The sequence below is a fragment of the Pongo pygmaeus genome, chromosome 10 (genome assembly GCF_028885625.2).
Source record: "Pongo pygmaeus isolate AG05252 chromosome 10, NHGRI_mPonPyg2-v2.0_pri, whole genome shotgun sequence".
Classification (NCBI taxonomy): Eukaryota; Metazoa; Chordata; class Mammalia; order Primates; family Hominidae; genus Pongo; species Pongo pygmaeus.
The window spans coordinates 32389899-32413096 of NC_072383.2; the positions used below are offsets into that span (position 1 = coordinate 32389899).

At 41.2% G+C, this 23198-nt stretch overlaps 1 protein-coding gene across 6 annotated transcripts in view; it reads right to left on the reverse strand.

Moving 5' to 3' along the window:
- DENND5B (DENN domain containing 5B) overlaps window positions 1–23198 on the reverse strand; it is a 193835-nt gene that overhangs the window by 84587 nt on the left and 86050 nt on the right. For 5 of the 6 annotated variants that reach the window (XM_063672594.1, XM_054442514.2, XM_063672593.1 and 2 more), the window contains one exon: window positions 12554–13220. In XM_063672594.1, coding sequence (XP_063528664.1) covers window positions 12554–13220 — 667 coding nt within the window. Of the gene's footprint in view, window positions 1–12553; window positions 13221–15328; window positions 15662–23198 lie in introns of those variants that run through there. The other variant, XM_063672595.1, reaches the window with a different exon arrangement.

The window sequence follows — 23198 nt, forward strand, 5'->3', positions numbered from 1 at the left end:
TTCTCAACAGCAACACAGGAAACCACAAGATGATAGAATATTATCCTCAGAGTACTAAGAGAAAAAAACTTTTAACATAGAATTTAACATCCAATGAACTATTTTTCAAAAACAAGGACAAAACAAAATCTAATAGAGAAAGCTATCTCAGGAAAGGAACTTCCAAGAACACATGTTAGGAAGAAGACTGATCTCAAAAGAAATCTCTAAGATATGAAATAAAATGTGAATTTTCAAAAAATAATAACTGAGGCTGGATACAGTGGCTCACACCTATAATCCTAGCACTTTGGGAGGCTAAGGCAGAGGACTGCTTGAGCCCAGGACTTCACGACCAGCCTGGACAAGATAGTGAGACCCCCATCTCTACAAAAAGAAAAAAAAAAAGAAAGAAAAAAATTAGCCCAGCATGGTGGCGTGTGCCTGTAGTCCCAGCTATCAGGAGGCTGAGGCAGTAGGATCGCTTGAGCCCAGAAGTTCAGTCACATCACTGCACTGCAGCCTAGGCAACAGAGTGAGACCTTGTTTCAAAGAAAAACAAAATAAGGTCACTATGAGTAAATTTAAACAAAACCAAGTGCATAGAATAAAAATGTCTCATTTGAGGGATTATTAAAACTGAACAATCATAACAAGTAAGCCACGATGGGCATGGAGTTAAAGCATTTTATGATTATCTGTGAAGATTCTATAACATAAGAGTAACTGTTCATGTTGAAATCTCAAAATTTACCATTAAGAAAGAGAAAGAGCATATAACATCTAAACAGAAAAAACTGCAATGAGAAAAAAATTTAAATCAATTCAAAACACCAAAAACAGAGAGAGAGAGAAAACAAGACAAATGGCCAAAATAAATGAAATTTAAAAAACTTTTAGAACTAGCCAGGTATGGTGGCTCACACCTCTAACCCCAGCACTTTGAGAGGCCGAAGTGAAAGAATTGCTTGAGCCCAGGAGTTCAAGACCAGCCTGGGCAACATACAGAGACCCCACCTCTAAAAAAAATTTAAAAATTGGCCAGGTGTGGTGGCATGCACCTGTAGTCCCAGCTACCAGGGAGGCTGAAGTGGGAAGATGGCTTGACCCTGAGAAGTTGAGGCTGCCATGAGCTGTGATCACACCACTGCATTCCAGTCTGGGTGACAGAGCAAGACCCTGTCTCAAATTTTTTTTTTTTTTTTTTAAGAATTCAATGATAATGAAAATATCAGATACTAAGACTTGTGGGATGTAGCTAACACAGGACTCAAGTGCTTAAGATACTGGCTTTGGTGGGCAGGTGGGGAGAAAGAAAGGTTTAATAAGCCCAAAAAAAGTAGCAGAAAGAAGTGAATAATAAAAACAAAACCATAAATTAATAAAACAAAACAAAGGTACAATAGAAGATACCAATGAAAGTAAAAGCTGGTTCTTTAAAAAGAGTAATAGGGCTGGGCACAATGGCTCATGCCTGTGATCCCAGCACTTTGGGAGGCCAACGCAGGAGGATCGCTTGAGCCCAGGAGTTTGGGACTAGTCTAGGCAACATAGTGAGACCCTGTCATTTCAAAAAATAAAAAAAAATTAGCCAGGCATGGTGGCACACACCTGTAGCTCCAACTACATGGGAGGCTAAGGCAGGAGGAATGCCTGAGCCCAGGGAGGTCAAGACTGCAGTGAGCCTTGATTGTGCTACTGCACTCCAGGATGAGCAACAGGGTGAGGCCCTGTCTCAAAAAACCAAACAAACAAAAAGAAGTAATATAATTAACAAACTTCAGGTAAAAATAGCTGGGGGAAAAAGAGAATGCACAAACAGTATTAGGAATGAAAAGGAGGACAAAGCTACAGATATAACAGGGGTCAAGAAAATAAGGAAATATTAAGACTTTTTGCTAATAAATTGAAAGCTTAATAAAAATTTTCTTAGAGAAAATAGCAAGGAACAAAAATCTATTCAAGAAAAAAATAGAGGCGGCCAGGTGCACTGCCTCAGGTCTGTAATCCCAGCACTTTGGGAGGCCGAGGCAGGTGGATCACTGGAGGTCAGGAGTTCAAGATCAGCCTGGCCAACATGGTGAAACTTGTCTCTACTAAAAATACAAAAATTAGCTAGCTGTGGTGGCATGTGCCTGTAATCCCACTACTCGGGAGGCTGAGGCAGGAGAATCACCTGAACCTGGAGGCAGAGGTTGCAGTGAGCCGAGATCACGCCATTGCACTCCAGCCTGGGTGACAGAGACAGACTCCATCTCAAAAAAAAAAAAGAAGAAGAAATATAGAGGAGCTTCTGGAGTGGCAAATACATTTAGGTGCTGGGTAAGTCCAAGGAAAGCATAGCAGCTCTGCACCCACCCCTACACCTTTTACACCTCTCTTCCATTTGGCTGTTCCTGAGTTGTATCCTCTATAATAAACCAGTTAGCAGTAAGTAAAGTGCTTTCTTGAGTTCTGTGAATCATTCTGGGAATTTATAGAACTTGAGAGGTTGGGGGATGGTATTGGAGAACCCCTGATTTTGTAGTCATCCAAGAAAAAATGTATGTGGCCTGGTGCTATGGTTTGGACACGGTTTGTTTGGCCCCAATGTTGGAGGTGAGGTGTTTGGGTCCTGGGGGTGGATCTCTCATGAATGGCTTTGTGCCATTCTCATGGTTGTGAGCGAGTAGTTTTCACTCTTACTTTCCATGAAAATTGGTTATTGAAAAGAGTCTGGCATCTCCCTCTTCTCTCTTGCTTCCTTCCTCTTGCCATGTGATTCTGGCTCCCCTTCACCTCCTGCCATGAGTAGATGCTTCCCAAAGCCCTCATCAGAAGCAGATGCTAGCACATGCACAGAACTGTGAGCCAAATAAACTTTTTATTTTTCTTTGAGATGGGGTCTCGCTCTGTCACGAGGCTGTAGTGCAGTGACATAATCATGGCTCACTGCAGCCTCTAATTCCTGGGCTCAGGTGATCCTCCACCTCAGCCTCCCAAGTAGCTGGGACTACAGGCATACACTACCATGCCTGGCTAATTTTTTTTTTTTTTTTTTTTGAGATGGAGTTTCGTTTGTTACCCAGGCTGGAGTGCAATGGTGCAATCTCGGCTCACAGCAGTCTCTGCCTCCAGGGTTCAAGCGATTCTCCTGCCTCAGCCTCCCGAGTAGCTGGGATTACAGGCATGCACCACCATGCCTGGATAACTCTGTATTTTTAGTAGAGATGGGGTTTCTCCATGTTGGTCAGGCTGGTCTCGAACTCACAACCTCAGGTGATCCACCCACCTTGGCCTCCCAAAGTGCTGGGATTACAGGTGTGATACACTGTGCCCGGCCTTATTTTTCATTTTTTTGTAGAGATGGGGTTTCACCATGTTACCCAGGCTGGTCTTGAACTCTTGGGCTCAAGAGATCTGCCTGTCTGGGCTTCCCAGAGTGCTGGGATTACAGGTGTAAGCCACTGCACCAGGCCAAACTTCTTTTCTTTATAAATTAACCAGCCTCAGGTATTTTATAGTAACACAAATAAACCAAGACACTTGATACCTCATTTGTGGCTGGCATCAGAAGTGAGGACAGTCTTGTGAGAATGAACTCTTAAACCTGTGGAGTCTGACATTCAGTTAGAAATGAATTGAACTGTTGGGCATCCAGTTGGTATCACAAATTGACAGGTGTTGGGGAGGAAAGACGCTCTCACTTGGTGTCAGAAAAACTGAGATTTGTTATAACAGCCCAGGCTCATGGAAACCTGTGGTTTGGGAAGAGGGACAATGAGAGGGTGGGGAATTAGAAAACTTTAATTCCTGGGTGGCCACTCATGGCATGGAGCAGTAGCTGTGCTGAGACCATTTACTAAAGGTAAAAGTAACTAATGGAATTTAGAGATGAATCCACCTCCCAGGGAGTGGGGTTCACTGGATATATAAGGAAATACAAACCAATAGAAAAAAGTTAAATATAAAATCCCTTGGTTATTGTTCTATGTAAAAGCTAAAATGAAATTTAAAAGAGTGCTAGGTCAACCTCGATGCTGGACCAAGCTCCGATTTCTGCTGGTCGGGGCTTGACAACTAGCCTCAAAGCCATTCCCAACGGGAAAAATTATGTGGAAACCACCTGGGCATTTCCTCACCAACACCCTCAGGTATTCTGTAGTTTCTTGATTTTGTGGTTCCCCCATGTGGACTACCTTTCTGGTGACCAGAGATCTTAGAGACACTCTTTGTTGTTTCCACATAATTTTGTTGTGTTTGAGAAGGAGTCTCGCTCTGTCACCTAGGCTGGAATGCAGTGTCGTGATCTCAGCTCACTGCAACCTGCAATTCGCAGGCCTCAGCTTCCCAAGTAGCTGAAATTACAATCGCACACCACCATGTCTGTTTTTTTTTGTTTGTTTGTTTGTTTTTTTTTTTTTCTGTAGAGACAGGGTTTCGCGATGTTGGCCAGGCTGGTCTCACACTCCTGACCTCAAGCAATCTGCCCGTCTCGGTCTCCCAAAGTATTGGCATTACAGGCGTGAGCCACCACACCGGGCCACAAGGGAGGTAGAGATGGAGTTTCACCATGTTGGCCAGGCTGGTCTTGAACTCCTGCCCTCAACAGAAACCAGGGGATGGTGTGAAGTCTCATTTTATAGATAAGTATCATCCACTTCCTGATGAATCTCTGCTACAGGAACTAATTTCGAGGCAGTATCTTTATTTTTAAATGCTGCAGCGTGGAAGAACATGCTTGGGTTGACACAGGGCCCACAGCTCACTATGGAACAATCACAGATGGCTATATGTGATCCAGATACAAAGGTGATGATTCAGTCAGAAATAAATTGAACTGTTTTATCCAATCCTTGAGGGAACAGCCAGTCTCAAGGACTGGATAAAAGCTACTCAAAGTCTATTTACCTTGAGAAGGGAGACTGCCCAATTCCCCCTATAAATTCCAAGTGGAACACCCCAGATGAAGCAGCTGATATGCGTTGCACAAAAGCCACATAGGACTGGCTTTATGATAATCGGGATATTCACCCGCTGAATACATCCGTTACCCACGGCAAATGCTGCGGTTAGGGAGGCTCCTTTTATGTGGGCACTCCATGTAACTTTACTGCTTCAAAATCTAACATTATGAGAAGCCTTATTGAATTTGCTATCTCAGCTTACTCTCACCTTACAGATGCTGATAAAAACATTAATGAGTCAAAGGACTCAACCCAGCAGGGTGGAAATTTTTAAGTGTCTATTAAGAAATGGGGTGAATAAAACAGACCTTGATGGGACTGAAACAAAAGTCTTTTTTGAGATGGAGTCTTGCCCTCTCTCCCAGGCTGCAGTACAGTGGCACGACCTCAGCTCACTGCAACCTCCACCTCTTGGGTTCAAGCGATTCTCCTGCCTCAGCCTCCCAAGTAGCTGGGATTACAAGTGCACACCACCATGCCTGCCTAATTTTTGTATTTTCAGTAGAGACAGGGTTTCCCTATGTTGGCCAGGCTGGTCTCAAACTCCTGAACTCAGGTGATCTGCCCACCTCGGCCTTCCAAAGCATCGGGATTACAGACATGAGCCACGGCACCCAGCCTGAAATGAAAGTCTTAATATAGCACTACCAAAGGTCGCATGGACTATAAGGACCCTCAGATGGCTTCCCAAAATTAAAGGGCTCAAACAAATCTGCTCTATTTGCCCCAGCACAGAGAAATTTAAAATGTAAGAAGGCAAAGATTACAATTAGAAACATGATCTGGAATTGCTTGGGGATATATAGTAAGGCAAATTAATCAAAATAAAGACTGACAAAAGGGCCAAGATACCTTGCTGAACACCCAAAACCTAATGCACAGGAGTGGGTCAAATAATCAAGGGATGGAGAAGTTTCTGGGACTCATCTGAGAGCCTTATACGCTGTTGCACCAAAATCTTCTAGCGAAGTCTTTTTTTAAAAAAAAGATAGGGTCTCACTGTGTCACCCAGGCTGGAGTGCAGTGGCACAATCTCAGGTTACTGCAACCTCCACCTCCCAGGCTCAAGCGATCTCCCACCTCAGCCCCTGTAGTAGATGAGACTACAGGTGCACACCACCATGCCTAGCTAATTTTTGTATTTTAGTAGAGATGGGGTTTTGCCATGTTGCCCAGGCTGGTCTCAAACTCCTGAGCTCAAGTGATCCTCCCGCCTCAACCTCCCAAAGTGTTGGGATTACAGGCACGAGCCACTGCCTCAACACAGTGCCTTACAGGCTTAACGCAGGCTACAAGTAGAATGATAATATATTAAAGTGTTAAGGTTGATAGGATTAAGGAGGAAGTTTGAATGAAATTGGAATGTTTAAACACACTTTATCTAAATGTTTTATGGGAGTGGATCTTATGTTTGACTGTTTCACCCCATTTCTCCTACCTAGTACAGTAAAACAGAGGGCACAGTGTCAATCTACCCTTCAAGAATTATTAATTGGACATGCTAAATGGGAATGAATTAGATTGCCTGAGCTCACGCAGTATGGAACTGAGAAGCTGGAGCACTGGTACAGACAAATTCTCTGTATGTGGAGTGTGGGCTAGGGCTTATGTCGAAAGCCTGCGAGTGCCTCCCAGTGACAACTATCAGGGTGCCGGACTACAGACTTCCATTTCAGAGGCAACTACTAGGTTTGTTATTGGATATTGGTTTAAAGTGCCCCTATGACTGAAGGACATAAAACAATGCTGAAACTTGAAATATCCATGGTATCTAGGACGATTTTGGAAAAACACTCTAATGGGAGCGGACAGTGCCCAAAAGAATTCCCTAATGAAAAGGAAATGGTTTATACTGGATCTTGTCACCAGAGGAATGCAAGGAAGAGATTCTCACATATAGGGAGCCTCTTTTTCCCTAGGACTGACTTTGGAACTGCAGGAGAACATTCTGCATTTAATTGTCACTTGGACAATGCCCTATAAACACCTCTCAGTTGACCAACAAAGTACTGTTTGGTTTATGGATGGCAGTTCCAAGGAGAACTATGATGTCCACTTGAGCATGCCTAGCAATTTGTGATGAGAAAGCTCCCAACTTTTTCAAGAAAACTTTAAGTAGCTTCCACCTTCTGACAAGGTTAATTCACATACAACTCACAGAGGAATGAAAAGAACAGAGGGATGGCAGATGAGCACCGCAAAGGTACACAGGCATGCAGTGTGGTGTGGGTAGTGGTTTATTTCCACTATGAAGAACCAAAGGAGGTAAGCAAGGCCCAAAAATGTTCCTTAGACTTCAATTATTGGTATCAAAAGTTAGACAATGGTGTTTAAATTCCCCTTTTATTCTTCCACTAGTTCTTTGAAAAAAGAATCATACTCTGATTTTCATACTGTGCTGTTCCAGGTATTTCCCAATTGCAGAACAAAGTGCCCATTTCTGATCTGGGGTCCTAGAAAAGAGCCTTCACATCCTGGGTACATTTTCTCTACTTAGAATTTCTAGCTAGTTACCACTGCAAAGTGACAGTGATATATACACTTCCTAAATAACAGATTGAATTGGTTTAAATGGGCTGTGGATCAGAATTTCAAATCAGTCTAGAAGGACATTTTCATCACTGAAATCCATCTACTTTGATTCACTTTGGGTTTTCATGGTAACTCTTCAGCACATGCAATGTTTTTAAATTTATGGCATAGCTTTATCAGTGAGTAAGAAATGAAGTATCACATGTTATTAAAACCCCCTTAACACAGTCAAGAAGAGTAAAGGAGGGCACCCAAGTACAAATCAACATAAGGACACCTATTTCATTCATTTAAATGAAATATTTTTCTCTAATAGAAGAGACATTGTCAATATTAAAATCTAGATTTACACAGAGCTTTCATTTTATACTCTACAATTACTTCACATGACACCTTTACAATAGACCCACAGAATGAGTTAATCATTTAAAAATAAATATTGAGACAGATAAGGAGAGGTTAAGTGCAGTGCCCAATACAGTTAACACAGTGATTAAGCATCTGAAAAAGGACTGATGAAACCCAATTCTTAGTAGTACTACGTTACTTACTAGCTGTAACATCTTGGGCAGATTACTTAGTTTCCCCAAGCCTCAATCTCCTCCTCAACAAAAAATGCACAACAGTACTCACTCACTACTGTTGAGAGGATTAAATGTAGGGAAAAGATCCAAAATATATAATGCCTTTTTGTAGCACAATTCCTAACATAGAGTGATTTTAGTGAATGGTTATAAATTTACTGTACGGCAATTTTTTTGGGTATGACACTTTAAATTTTTTAAAAATCTAGCTCTACAATCTCAGGATTCACTCTGCTGTTCTCAGCATACAGATTACAAAAAAATACTCAGAGTATAAAACCATATCCATAAATGCTTATTCTTCTTCATTTGAAACTGAAATAAATTGGTAGATATTAATGAGCTAAAACTCCTGAACAGACTCCATAAACCAAACGGGACAAGCTAAGCAGTGGCTCACACCTGTAAACCCTGCACTTTGGGAAGCTGAGGCAGGACGATCGCTTGAGCCCAGGCGTTTCAAACCAGCCTGGGCAGTGTAGTGAGACTTCATCTCTGCTAAAAATAAAAAACATTAGTCAGGTATGGTAATGCATGCCTGTAGTCCCAGCTACTCAGGAGGCTGAGGGGTGAAGGTTGCTTGAGCCCTGGAGTTTGAGGTTGCAGTGAGCTACGATCATGTCACTGCATTCCAGCCTGGGCACCAGAGTGACACCCTGTCTCAAAAAAACAAACAAAAAAAGAGCAGAAATAGGAGAGCTGAGGACAGACCACAAATGGTGAGACATAACGTGCTATTTAAAAGAGGAGGTGTGGGCCGGGCACGGTGGCTTACACCTGTAATCCCAGCACTTTGGGAGGCTAAGGCAGGCAGATCACCTAGGGTCAGGAGTTCGAGACCAGCCTAGCCAACATGGCAAAACCTCATCTCTACTAAAAATACAAAGAAATTAGCCAGGCATGGTGGTGCGTGCTTGCAGTCCCAGGTACTTGGGAGGCTGAGGCACGAGAATCGCTTGAACCCAGGAGGTGGAGGTTGCAATAAGCCGAGATTGCGCCACTGCACTCCAGCCTGGGCGACAGAGCGAGACTCTGTCTCAATAAAAAAAAATAAAAATAAAAAATAAAAGAGGAAGTGTGATAATGGAAGGTTTTGGGGTTTTTTTGCCTTCTAAAAAAAGCACGGTATACAATATAAAAGAACATTTATTAGGTTCTCAACTCTGAAATAAACTCTTGACTGTATCATTTAAAAAGGTTTTATGTTAAATGTAGTAATACATTGAACCTTCACAACTTAGAGATAAGAATAATTTACAGAACATTATATGGGACTAATAAAACTAGTAATTATTATAATAGCATCAGCTATCATTTAGTCAGTGTCAATTATACCCTAAGTATTTTATACATGTTTTCTTATTTAATTGTCATAATAAATCAGTGAGAAAGGAGAAAAAAAAAACCCAAACTATTATCCCTATAGAGATGCGGCAACTGTCACACAGGAGGATTACCTAACTCGCCCATGGGTGTAGTTAATAAATGACAGAGTAGATATTTGAACCCAGGATTGTTATGACTTCAAAAACCAATACTCTAAACCAGGCATGGTGGTATGTGCCTGCAGTCTCAACTACTTGGGAGGCTGAGGTGGGAGGATGGTGTGAGCTGAGGAGTTTGAGGCTGCAGTGTGCTATGACTGTGCCTGTGAATACGCTGTACTCCATTCTGGGCAACACAGTGAGACCCCATCTCTAAAAATTAAAGGCAAAACAAAAGAACCCACCCACCTCCAATATTCTTTCTAACCCAAATTGCTTCTCTAGGCAGAACACAAATAAACTGAACTTCAAGATTCAAGAAAATGGCCTTTAAGATTTCTTCTAAGTCTAGAATATAAAGTGATTTTTTTTGGCCAGGCACAGTGGCTCACGCCTGTAATCCCAGCACTTTGGGAGGCTGAGGTGAGTGGATCATGAGGTCAGGAGTTCAAGACCAGCCTGACCAACATGGTGAAAACCCTGTCTCTATTAAAAATACAAAAATTAGCTAGGTGTGGTGGTGCACACCTGTAGTCCCAGCTACTCGGGAGGCTGAGGCAGGAGAATCGTTTGAACTCGGGAGGTGGAGGTGGCAGTGAGCCAAGATCATGCAACTCCAGTCTGGGCAACAGGGCGAGACTCTGTCTTTAAAAAAAAAAAAAAAAAAAAAAAGTTATTTTTTTCTAATGGGCTAAAACACCATAAGGTATTAAGCTCCAAGTCTCTGCCCCTTCTAGCCATTCTCTAATCCCTACTCCATTCAGGGAAATAAAAGGAAGAAAGGAAGAAAGAATTACTTAAGGTAAAATTTTTCAGATACAAAAAGGTGATCTGTAAGTAATGATGGAAGGAATGAGTCCTCAGCTTCTGCTGGTGGGAAGGTTCATGCTGAATATTTAGCAGGTGCTCTCTCTAAAGAGAACAGTCACTACACTTATGGCAGGGACTTTTGCTGTCAGTAGCTCAAGAGGCAAAATGAACTACAGACTGGGACAAAAGGTGTGAAGTCTCTCATTTACATAGACTGGATTCATCACAAATTTACCAGGTCAAGAATTCCATATAAAGCGTTTCAGCCTTCACTTGCAGATCATGAAAAATATGATGGAGATCCACAGAATCCTCAGAAACTGCATATTGTTACCAGAATAAAAAAGTACAAAAAGGTGTCCATATTGGGAAAAAGATACAATAAAGATGCTCAAATTAGAAAACACATACCCCTCAAGTTCACAAGCATATTGCCTCAGTGAATGCAAAACTGAAAGTGGTTAAACAGTCAGTAGGAATGAAGCCCCTGAAGTTGCCACAAGGACCTCCAACTGAGGAGGACATGTCTAAGCTCTGCCTCAAGAGCACTGGGGAATTAGTGCAGCGGCCTGAAATCTGTGGAGCAGAAAGCAATTAACTCCTAATGCCCAAGGAGCTTCAGATTAAAAAATTGATATTATTTTTTTATTTAAAGATGAGAAAGTGTTTCATTAAAATATATTTTAAATATATATATATATAAAAAGAAAGTGGGCGAAAGAAGGAAAGAATTTAGATTGGTCATTAGAGAATAACTTCCTGACAACAAAAATTGAGATATCAAACACATTATCAAAGAACATTATGTTGGATAAACTGCAGAAAATACAACCTTGTGAACGGCTGTCAACACACAAATAGTGTCAACATACACACAAGATGGGGAAGTACAAATATAGTCTACTTGGCTCAGCCCCACTTATAATTTAAAATAGAAAAATAAAAAAAGGAAAGTGGTAAAATAAGCTTGACGGCACCAGTCAGGATTGCACTACAATTCTGCCAGCTTAAATACAAGTTAGCAAAATGCTAACCCCAGTCGGGTGCAATGCTTCATGCCTGTAATTCCAGCACTTTGGGAGGCCAAGGCGGGAGGATCATCTGAGCCCAGGATTTTGAGACCAGCCAGGGCAAGACAGTGAGAGTCCGTCTCTACAAAAAATAAAAAATTAGCTGATGTGGTGGCACATTCCTATAGTACCAGCTACTCAGGAGGGTGAGGTGGGAAGACAGCTTGAGCATGGGATGTCGAGGTTGCAGTGACCCATGATTGCACTACTGCACTCCAGCCTGGGTAACAGAGTGAGAACTTGTCTAAAAAAAAAAAAAGTGAATCCAAATATTTGTGCAACCTTTTTTGAAGAATCTATCAGTGTACAGGTACTATTTTATAATTTCCTTCAATTCACTATCCATTAAGACATAGCATCTCTATTTTCTCTACACATTCATATTCAGATGACAACTAGTATCCTAGTCTAGGCTCAACATTAGTCTTCACAAATGTACTGGTAAAATAAAATCCATAGTTTGTTATTTTCTTAATATGTGTTGGAAGAACTTTGAATGAAAGATATCACAAAGATAACTTCCTTCTGAGATTAAAAAACATAAACAAAAAACCACACACACACACACACACACAACTCTGGCAGAACTGTTAGACCTGGGAAAGTCATCTGTCTCATGCCTGCTCACCTTTTCTCTCACTCAGATGAAATGCTCCCACAGGCAAAGATCCAAAGTTGATTGCCTCAGGAAGCTGCAGAGTCAACAATTTCATTTATCCCTTTTCAATGTTCGCTGAGTTTTGATGTGAACCTTTACTAATCCATAAAGAATGGGAAGTCTACACGTTTCTGGTAGTAACAGAATTCTCTCACTCTCATTATGATGAATAAAAAATGTTTTCTTAATGAAGATTACATATTATCAGGAAAAAAGGGCTATTTCCATTAATAAATAAATATACCCAAATCAGCCAAGTTAACACTTGTGTTCCTTCCTATTTCTCTCTGCAGTCACTGACTGCCACCTCAAAGAGAAACAGCACAGTCTCATCTCAGCCTCTGGTCCCACCATACCTGCTCCCTTTACACAAAACAGAAAAGACTGTGATCATTATTTATTCGGTTCTAATAATATACCCCATGAAAACACAGGAGTTGGGAGCAAAAGTACTTGTTTTTAGAAAATGTAAAATCCAACGAAAACCTACCTTGTGAGTAGAGAAGGATTTGCATCTCTAAAAGAACACAGGTAAACACCTGCACCAGGTTCTCTAATCCCAGGAGCTCAAATGCCTCCCGAAGTGGGTAATCAGAGAGGGGGAGTTCACTGGGCCCAGGCCTCTGGCAGATGACAGGTTCATAAACACCATAAAATTTCAGTGACCTCCCTGGAGGTGGAAGGGGTACTTCGTAAAGAATATTGTGGATATAGCTTTCAAGTGGCAAGGGTGGTGGCTGCTGTGAGGTAACGGCCTTGTAAAGCTGGATAAGGAATTTCTTGCAGGCCTGCATGAATGGTAACGGTGTGATCAAGCATATACTTTTTGAAACATACAGGGTGTCTCTGCTAATATCATAGGAGTTGTATCGCTGGAGTTTCAAAAGAGAAGTTGTATCTCCTTCATCAAGACTACTTGCCAATGAGTCCATACTGCAGGAAGATGAAGCATACACACTGCTGTAATGCTCAGCATTGTGCATCTGGTAAAGTGTCTGCATTGCTGTGCAGATTTGCTTACTTGTAACTTCTTCATAAAAAGTGAGAACAAAACCATAGGTGCGAGAACCATCTTCCCTGGTAATTATAAATGAGTGAAACTGGGGATCTTTATTGTCCGTTTGTGTCCTGAAAGATAGCCCTTTAGGCATGCACAACTGTGAAACAAAGAAAAAAAAGCATCAGAATGCAGTACACAAATAACTTCAAGCCAGAAATAAATGTTGTTTTTAAACATAACAGGATTCAAAAAGACAGGTTTTATCCAGATTTAACATTGGCAATAGGCTTAAATTAGAAATATATTATAAATTCCTCATATACATGTATATAAAATTATTCTTAAAAGGAGTACACACAAGGGAAAAACTTTTACTGTGTAATGTTACATGCAAGGGGCTTTACTAAGAACAAGACAATCACTAATTTAGTCCCAGAGTAAACCTCTAACCAAGCTTGTGGCCTTCAGCAAGCCACATAACTTCCGTGAGCCTCAGTTCCTTTATCTACAGTAGCTGCTGTATGAATGACTTGAAGACAGAGTATGCAAAAGTATTTCACAAATATTAAAAAGCACTTCACAAAAATAGTACTTAAGTATTTAATACAAGGAAATAGGAAAAGGCTCATTTAGGAAGTGGAAAAAAGTTAAACAAAGAATAATAAAAACAACAGTGTCATCTTTGCTATTTTGAATAGTATGGTATTTTATCCAAGAAAAAGAAACTTTGGAAATTGAAAGCTTTTTGATCTACTAAAGCAGAAGCACAGAAACAAGGCATTTTAGATTACTGCTAGTAGAGATTATGCTCTAGTTCTTGGGAACTACCCAGGATTGAGTAAACTTGAGAACAAAATTACCCAGAGGAGCTAAAGATGCTATATTTAAGACACTTAAAATGCACAGAAAATTAGAATTGATTCGTTAAAACATTTTAAATAAAAGAAGTGAAATTACAGAAAAGTTGAAATATACTAAGGAAAACAGAACTTGTAATTCAACCATCCTAACTAATAATCATTATTCATATTTAGATATTTCTATTTTTGTATTGCAATATGCTTTTTACATAGAAATAATTTAACCATACATTATTACTTTCTAGTTTTTTCTATATTTAATAACCGATATGGTACAAAATTTAGACTGTCTCCCACATCCCCACATTACCAAGAAAATACAATTCCTTTATTCCTTCAAACCATCAAAAAACGTTTATTAAGTGCCTTTTATGAGAGGAGCCCTATGATACAACGGTGGGAAGGACAGACATGGCCCATGCTCCTACGGTATTTCCAGTTGAGTAAGGATAACAGGTAAGTTTTAAAAATCATAAACTATAAAGTAAGGGAAGCGCTATGATAGGGTAAATAAGGGTTGCTATGGGAAAAATATATAATAGTAGGAAGACACACATTAGAAAAGAAGGAGCTACCAGGAAAAAATGAAGCCCAACTGAAACCTCAGGACGAGTATAGGTCTTAGTGGATAAAGAAGATTCTAGGCAGAGAGGACAACATGTGCAAAAGCCCAGAAGAGTCTGAGGAACTGCAACAGGTCAGTGTGGGTGGGGCACAGAATGCAAGGTGGGTGGACGTGAGAGAAAGCAAGAGAAATCATCAGGGGCTAGCCCATGAAGGGCCTTGGTAGGCCATGTTAGAACTGTGGGGAGGACAATGGGAAACCTCTGAAGGGTTTTTAGGAGAGGGACAGATTTAGATGTGCCTCTTAGCACATCCATCTTGGAACACTAAGGCGAGTGGTTTTCAAAGGGGTTCCAAGGAGGCAGCAGGAATGTCTCAGGGCCTTGGAAGGGAGTGAGAGGCTACAGGAAGAAGCTGAAAGGGCCAGTGTCCCTCCTTCCCCTGTGCACATTCCACTTTCATTTATTTTGTAGAGTGGAATTCTTTCAGTGTTAAGATTTCTGGGTTCCCACTGCTTAAAAACAAAATCTTGATGGTGGGATAGGATTAATGCAACACAACTGTCATTAAGCATGAAGGCGGGTGTCCAAACTGCTCCTCACAACCATTTCAGATCATGGTCCTTCCCTTTACCCTAAAAACTATTGGCTTTGAAGCTCATGTCATGATTGTGCCACATTTTGGGTTTCTTTTCTATCCAAGTTCATTTCCGGAGCAATTTCTTCCATGATTTTAAATATACTCTTTCAACTCCCAAATCTGCAATCTCATGAACCTGACTCTTAACTGAGTAACTACTTGACAATCCCATCAAGATGTCTAATAGGCAATTCAAACTTACCATGTCCCAAACTGAAGTTCTGATTTCTTCCTCCAAATCGGTTTCTCCTTATATCAGTCTTTTCTGTAATTCCATCCATCTAATTTGCCCAGGACAAAAACCTTGAAGTCATCTTTAACTTCTTCCTCTCTTTCTCACTTACCCCATTAACCAATCCATCAGCAAATATTATCAATTCTATCTGCAAAAATATATGCAGAAACTAATTGCTGTTACTTCTTTTTTTTTCTTTTTTAGAGGTGAGGTCTTGCTCTATCACTCAGGATGAAGTGCAGTGGTACAATCACAGTTTACTGCAGCCTCAAACTCCTGGGTAAAAGCAATCCTCCCGCCTCAGCCTCCTGAGTCAGAAAGTAATTGTTTCGATCTTTACTCTTACCACTCTAATCTAAGTCACCCTCTTTTCTTGTCTGGATGTAACAGCCTGTTTCTGCCCTTGTACCCCGTAATCTATTTCCCTTATAAGAGCCAAAGCAATCCTTAAAAAATATGTTAGATCTTGTCACTCTTCCCAAAATTCTCCAATGGACTCTTATCTCACTAAAAGCTGATGTCCTTATAATGGCCTACAAGGAAGCCCTGCATGACTCAGCCCCCAGCAACCTCTCTGCCCTCATCTTGTACTCTCTAACTCACCCACTCTGCTCCAGCAACAATGGCACGTTACTGTTCTATGAACACACCCCACGTGCTCCCATCAAAATCTGCTCTTCCCTTTCCCAGCAACTTTCTTCCCCTTGGTATCCACATGACTCATTCCTTGCGGCAGATATAGCTCCAATAATATTTCTACTTTCACACACTCTTCCAAACCTTGACAATTCCCCATTAAGAAGTGGAGCTCACTCTCCTTGAACCTGGGTAGGCTGCTGAGAGTGCCTATACCAGGATCTGGGAAACTTTTTCTATAAAGAGACAGATAAGTATTTTAGGCTCTGGAGGCCATACAGTCTTTGTCACAACTGCTCCACTCCACATTGTATTAGGTGAGTGCAAAAGTAATTGTGGTTTTTGCATTGTTGGAATTTGCCATTTGATATTGGAATACATTTTTAAATAAATGTGGTTATATTATAATCTTTTTTTTTCCAAGACAGAGTCTTGCTCTGTCACCCAGGCTGGAGTGCAGTGGCACGATCTCGGCTCCCTGCAACCTCTGCCTCACAGGTTCAAGCAATTCTCCTGCCTCAGCCTCCCAAGTAGCTGGGATTACAGGCGCCTGCCACTGCACCTGGCTAATTTTTGTATTTTTAGTAGAGATGGGTTTCACTGTGTTGGCCAGGCTGATCTCAAACTCCTGACCTCGTGATCCGCCTGCCTCGTCCTCTCAAAGTGCTGGGATTACAGGCTTGAGCCACTGAGCCTGGCCCATCATTTTAATGGGCATTTCTCGCTTTATGTTTTTTTGCTAATGACTTATTACTTGCTGTTTATTTTAGATTTTAGACTGAAAATGTTAGACAAAAAGCAAATTAGAGCAGTTTTCTTTTTTCTTTTTTTTTTTTTTTGAGATAGAGTCTCACTCTGTCACTCAGGCTGGAGTGCAGTGGTGCAATCTCGGCTCACTGCAACCTCCACCTCCCAGGTTCAAGAGATTCTTGGGCCTCAGCCTCCTGAGTAGCTGGGACTACAGGCCTGCACCACCATGCCCAGCTAATTTTGTATTTTTAGTAGAGACGGGGTTTCACCATGTTGGCCAGGCTGGTCTCAAACTCCTCACCTCAAGTGATCTGCCCGCCTTGGCCTCCCAAAGTGCTGGGATTACAGGTGTGAGCCACCCGACCCGGCCTCAAGCAATTTTCTTATTCAAGTTCAAAATGGGTCGTAAAGCAGTGGAGACAACCACAACATCGACAATGCATTTGGCCCAGGGACTGCTAACTAACGCACAGTGCAGTGGTGGTTCAAGAAGTTTTGCAAAGGAGATGACAGCCTTGGAGATGAGGAGCATAGTGGCCGGCCATCAGAAGTTGACAATGATCAATTGAGAGCAATCATCGAAGCTGATCCTCTTAGAACTACATGAAAAGTTGCTGAAGAACTCAACATCGACCATTCTATGGCCGTTTGGCATGTGAAGCAAATTAGAAAGGTGGAAAAACTCGATAAGTGGGTGCCTCATGAGCTGAGTGGAAATTTTTAAAAATCATCATCTTCAGCCAGTTGCGGTGGCTCATGCCTGTTATCCTAGCACTTTGGAAGGCTGAAGCAGGCGGATTGCCTGAGCTCAGTTTGAAACCAGCCTGGGCAACATGGTGAAATCCTGTCTCTACTAAAATACAAAAAATTAGCAGGGCGTGGTGGCATGCACCTGCAGACCCAGCTACTCAGGAGGCTGAGGCAGGAGAATTGCTTGAACCTGGGAGGCGGAGGTTGCAGTGAGCCGAGATTGTGCCACTGAACTCCAGCCTGGCCAACAGAGCGAGACTCCATCTCAAACAAAACAAAACAAAATAAAATAAAAGCATCATTTTCAAGTGTCGTCTTCTCTTATTCTACACAGCAACAATGAACCATTTCTCAATCAAATTGTCATGTGCGACAAAAAGTGGCTTTCATTAGACAACCGGCGACAACCAGCTTAGTGGCTGAACCAAGAAGAAGCTCTAAAGTACTTCCCAAAGCTAAACTTGCACCAAAAAAAGGTCACGGTCACTGTTTGGTGGCCTGCTGCTGGTTTGATCCACTACAGCTTTCTGAATCCTGGCGAAATCATTACATCCAGGAAGTATGCTCAGCAAATCGATGAGATGCACCAAAAACTGCAAAGCCTGCAGCGGGCACTAGTCAACAGAAAGGGCCCAATTCTTTTCCACAACAATACCTGACTGCACATCACACAACAAATACTTCAAAAGTTCAACGAATTGGGCTATGCAGTTATGCCTCATCCACCATGTTCACCTGACCTCTTGCTAACTGACTACCACTTCTTCAAGCATCCCGACAACTTTTTGCAGGGAAAACGCTTCCACAACCAGCAGGATGCAGAAAATGCTTTCCAAGAGTTCATCAAATCCCAAAGCACGGATTTTTTACGTTACAGGAATAAACAAACTTATTTCTCATTGGCAAAAATGTGTTGATTGTAATGGTTCCTATTTTGATTAATAAGGATGTGCTTGAGCCAAGTTATGATTTAAAATTCTGTCCAAAACCACAATTACTTTTGTACCAACCTTTAAACACATAAGTATGGCTTTGTTCCAACACAATTTTATTTATAAAAACAGTCAGCTGGACAGATTTGGCCTGGGGGCCATGTATGCCCACCCCTGGCCTAGTCAAGTAAAATGCAACAGCAGTGACAAGTGACAGAGTGACTTTTGAGCAGAGGCTAAAAAAGGCAATACAGCTTCCATCTCTCTCTCTCTCTCTCTGGTAACCTGGTAACACACTCTGGGAGCCCTGAGGCAACATATAAAAAGTTTAGCTAGCCTGAAGCTGCCTGACTGGTGAGACCAAATGAAAGACCACACAGAGACAGAAGGAGCCCTAGCTATATGCCTGGTCCAGGAGACAGGCCTGTGAGTGGGTGAGCTTTCAGATGATTTCAGTCCTCAGACTTCAAACCTTCCAAACTAACACCGAGTAGAATACAGGCGCGGCCAACCAAAAGCTACCTACATTGCAGATATGTAGGCTAAGTAATGATTTTGTTGCTTTAAATCAAGGGTCAGCAAACAACAGCCCTGCTATGGGTTTAAATGTATGTGTGCCTCCAAAATTCATATGCTGGAACATCACTTCAGGGTGACGGTATTAAAAGGTGGGGACTTTTGGGAAGTGATTAAGTCATGCAGGCTCTGCCCTCATGAAAGGATTTGTCCTTCTTATAAAAGGTTGAAGGGAGCAGCACCCTAGTGCTTTCTGCCATGTGAGGATACAATATTTGTCCTCTCTGGAGTACACAATAACAAAGTACCATCTTAGAAGCAGAGACTAGGCCATCATTAGACCCTAAACCTACAGACACCTTGATCTTGTACTTTCAACCTCTAGAACTGTGAGAAATAAATTCCTATTGCTTGTAAGTTACTCAGTCTGAAGTATTTTATTTTAGCAGGAGGCATGGACAAAGAAAAACCCTTAGGTCAAATACAATCTGCCACCTGATTTGTAAATAAAGTTTCACTGGGACTCAGTCACAACCATCCATTTATGCACTATCTATGGATGCCTTCACACTACAACAGCAGAGCTGGGTGACTGTGGCAGAAACTGTATGCCCACAATACCTCAACTACTTACTATTTGGTTCTTCATGAGAAAAATTGCCAAGCCCTATTTTAAGCCATTAACTGGTAGGCAGATGGATTGTCATGCAGCGATAGATAATCAAAATACTTTCTTACTTCCCTTAAGTCTCTGCATAAATACTACCTTAGAGAGGTCTTCCTTTACCTTTCCATAAAAAATAGTGTTCTCTTCATCTTTTGCATGCCATAAAATGTAACTCCTCTAAAAAGTATTTATCATGGAGAAGCAACTAAAGTCTTGCACCACTGTAAACATATGTACATTATATAAACATACACATTACTAGTATTGTATAATTCTGTTTGATCTCTAGATTGCCAGCTACTCAAGGGCTAGTACTTCATTTCAATAACTTTAAACATTCAAGGGAACTGCAATGGAATAATATACCATTTGGGGCCATAACAGGTGGTGACTGATAACACGGGTAAAAAGAAAAAATTGTGAAGCTCAGCATTAGTGCACCAGTGAAAATGTCTTCATATTTCATATCACTGAATATGAGATGTGGAAAGGACTAAGGCAGATTTACTCAATTCTTTTACATATTAAATTACTATGTATATTTGGATAGAATGAGATATAGACTTAGGTAAAACCTATGAATACCTGGATTTGGTAGGGGGTAAAAGCCACTTATTCCCAGTCTTAGGAATAACTGTATAAGGAAAGGCTATGGCAGAATCTTTTAATAATTCTACCTTCAAATTAAGGCTGATTTCATCATAACAAGTTAATGGGTTGCTCTGCTGATAGCATGAATAAAAACTCATTTGGCCGGGTGCAGTGGCTCACACCCATAATCCCAGTACTTCGGGAGGCTGAGGTGGGTGGATTGCCTGAGCTCAGGAGTTCAAGACCACCAGCCTGGGCAACATGACGAAACCCTGCCTCTACTAAAAGTACAAAAAATTAGCCGGGCGTGGTGGGGCACACCTGTAGCCCCAGTTACCTGGAAGGCTGAGGCATGAGAATCACATGAATCCGGGAGGCAGAGGTTGCAGTGAGCCAAGGCTGCACCACTGCACTCCAGCCTAGATGATAGAGTGAGACTCTGTCTCAAAAAAACAAACAAACAAAAACAACAAAAAACCCTAAAAACCCAAAAACTTCATTTGACACATTTATTGTAGTCAATAAAGATTGTAGAAGGGATAATTTGAATTATTCTTGCTCCAGGCTAAATTCAAACTTGTTTAGCACAGTGCATGGCATATAACAATTGGTTGAATGAATAAATGAATGAACAAGAAAACAAACAAAAACAACAGCTGGGGGTAAAGCACCAGGCTTAGTTCACCTCTTGATCTGGTAATTCTTTTTTTGTTTTTTTGGAGATGGAATCTCACTCTGTCGCCCAGTCTGGTATGCAGTGGTGTGACTGATGTCAGCTTACTGCAACCTCCACCTCCTGAGTTCAAGCGATTCTCCTGCCTCAGCCTCCCAAGTAGCTGGGATTACAAGTGTGAGCGATTATAGGCGTGCATACCCGGCTATTTTTTTTTTTTTTTTTTTTTTGTATTTTTAGTAGAGACGAGGTTTCACCATGTTGGCCAGACTGGTTTTGAACTTCTGGTCTCAAGTGATCCACTCGCCTCAGCCTCCCAAAGTGCTGGGATTACGGCGTGAGCCACAGTGCCTGGACTTCAGCTTGTAATTCTTTTTCCATCAAGTAGGCAATACAGAAACATAGTGACCACCAAAGTCAACATAAAGATTTAATTTAATTGATAGGCGTTCCTGTCATCCTAAATCACAAAATCATAGCTCAACTGCTGCTGAACAGCTGCCAAATATTCCCTTAAGGGTTTGTAGCTTTCTTGAGCGTACATTCAAACATTTACAGAAAAAGCTTGCCAAAAGTTGTACTCAAAGTGAAGAATGGCTTTCTATGCTACAGACAACAGATGTAAGAATTTTTCCTAAATGCTCTTCCAACAAATCAAAAAAAGTAAGAACTATATTTCTAATCGGGAAACATGAACTGCAAAATGCTATTATTTTTCCATTTTTAAAAGATATACAGTATTGTTTTATATCAGGAACTACAAGATACTTTCTCAGAAAACCTGAGTTTCATCAGAATTGTTAAACTGTCAGGAACTGCAAGAAATCGCAGAAAACCTGAAATATAAATCAAGATTTGTTTATCACGGTATTAAACATCTCTAATTAACCCTTAACTTTGCTATCTACTAACAATACCCCCTCACCATCCAACAATAAAACAACTAAAAATTAGAGGTGTCACTGATGATCAAATTACTACTAGTAACCAGACTACTTTAGCCAAAGCAGGCTTATAATGACAAGTGTGTAACTTTCCCAGTTTGAGTCAGCAAATGTTCTTACATTTCTCTAGACCATTTCAGGCAGTTTGGCTAGAATTTTAAAATTCCTTTTTCCACATTTTGTAGTTCTATGACTTCCATGGCCTCTCCCTCATTATGCAAACACAATCATATACTGTATAACCATCTCTGGTCAACAATGGACTGCCTATAGGACGATGGCTGGAGCAATATGTTATACCATATAGCTTAGAAGTATAGTAGGCTATATCACCTAGCTCTGTGTATGTATATACACTCTGTGATGTTTGCACAATAAAATCACCTAACACATTTCTCAGAATGTCTCCCTCCCTCCCTCCCCTCTTCTCTCCCTCCTTCTATAAACACTTATTTTGTCCCATGTTTTGCATTAGATCTTGGTAACTCAAAAGACAAAGATAAAAATAATCCTTTCCTTTAGGGAGTTCACAGTCTAGTAGGAAAGACAGACACAGAAACCAGCAGTTACCAAAAAAATGTGATCAGTGTTGCTATGGACTCTGTTCGAGATATCATAAGAAAAGACAGAGTAACTACTGCTTAAGAGATGGTTTTGCAGTGGAGGTCACACCTAGTCAAGGACAGGGAAGAGAAGTATTGTAAGCAAGTAAGTATCACTTCATTTATTCAACAATTTGAACATCTACTATGCGCAAAGCTAGGGATATAGCAATGAATAAGAGACACTGCTCCTGTTCTCTTACATTAAGCACGAGATACACAGTTAACTACTAGCTAAGTAACTGGTTAATTGCAACTGAGATAGGTGCTACAAAAAGGTACAAGGTACTAAGAGAACCTAAGGTGACCTGAGTGCTGGGAAGATGGTGGAAGGTGATGGTCAGGAGCAGCTTCTCTACATAAATGTTTACAGTGAAGTCTGAAGGAGTAGTAAGAATTCACTAGGTGAAGGAGAGGTGGAAGAGCCTTCCAGAGAGAAGGAACAGCAGAAGCAGAAGCTATACTATGAGGAATGAAAAGGACAGGTTAGTGCAGGAGTCCAGGTAAGACATCTTGATGGTTTGGACCAAGGTGAGTATACGGAAACAGAGAGAAGTAGACAGATAACTGATTATATATGGGAGAGGGTGAGTAAGTGAGAACTTTCAGGGTGATGTGTACATTGTTGGATTTGGCAAATAGGTGGATGGTTGTACCATTCACTGACAAAGATTGGTGGGATGAATAATGAATTCAGTTTTGGATATGTTGCATTTGAGATGCCAGTGAAATATTCTGGCTGCAATGTTAAGGAAACGGGGGAGAGGATGAGGGTG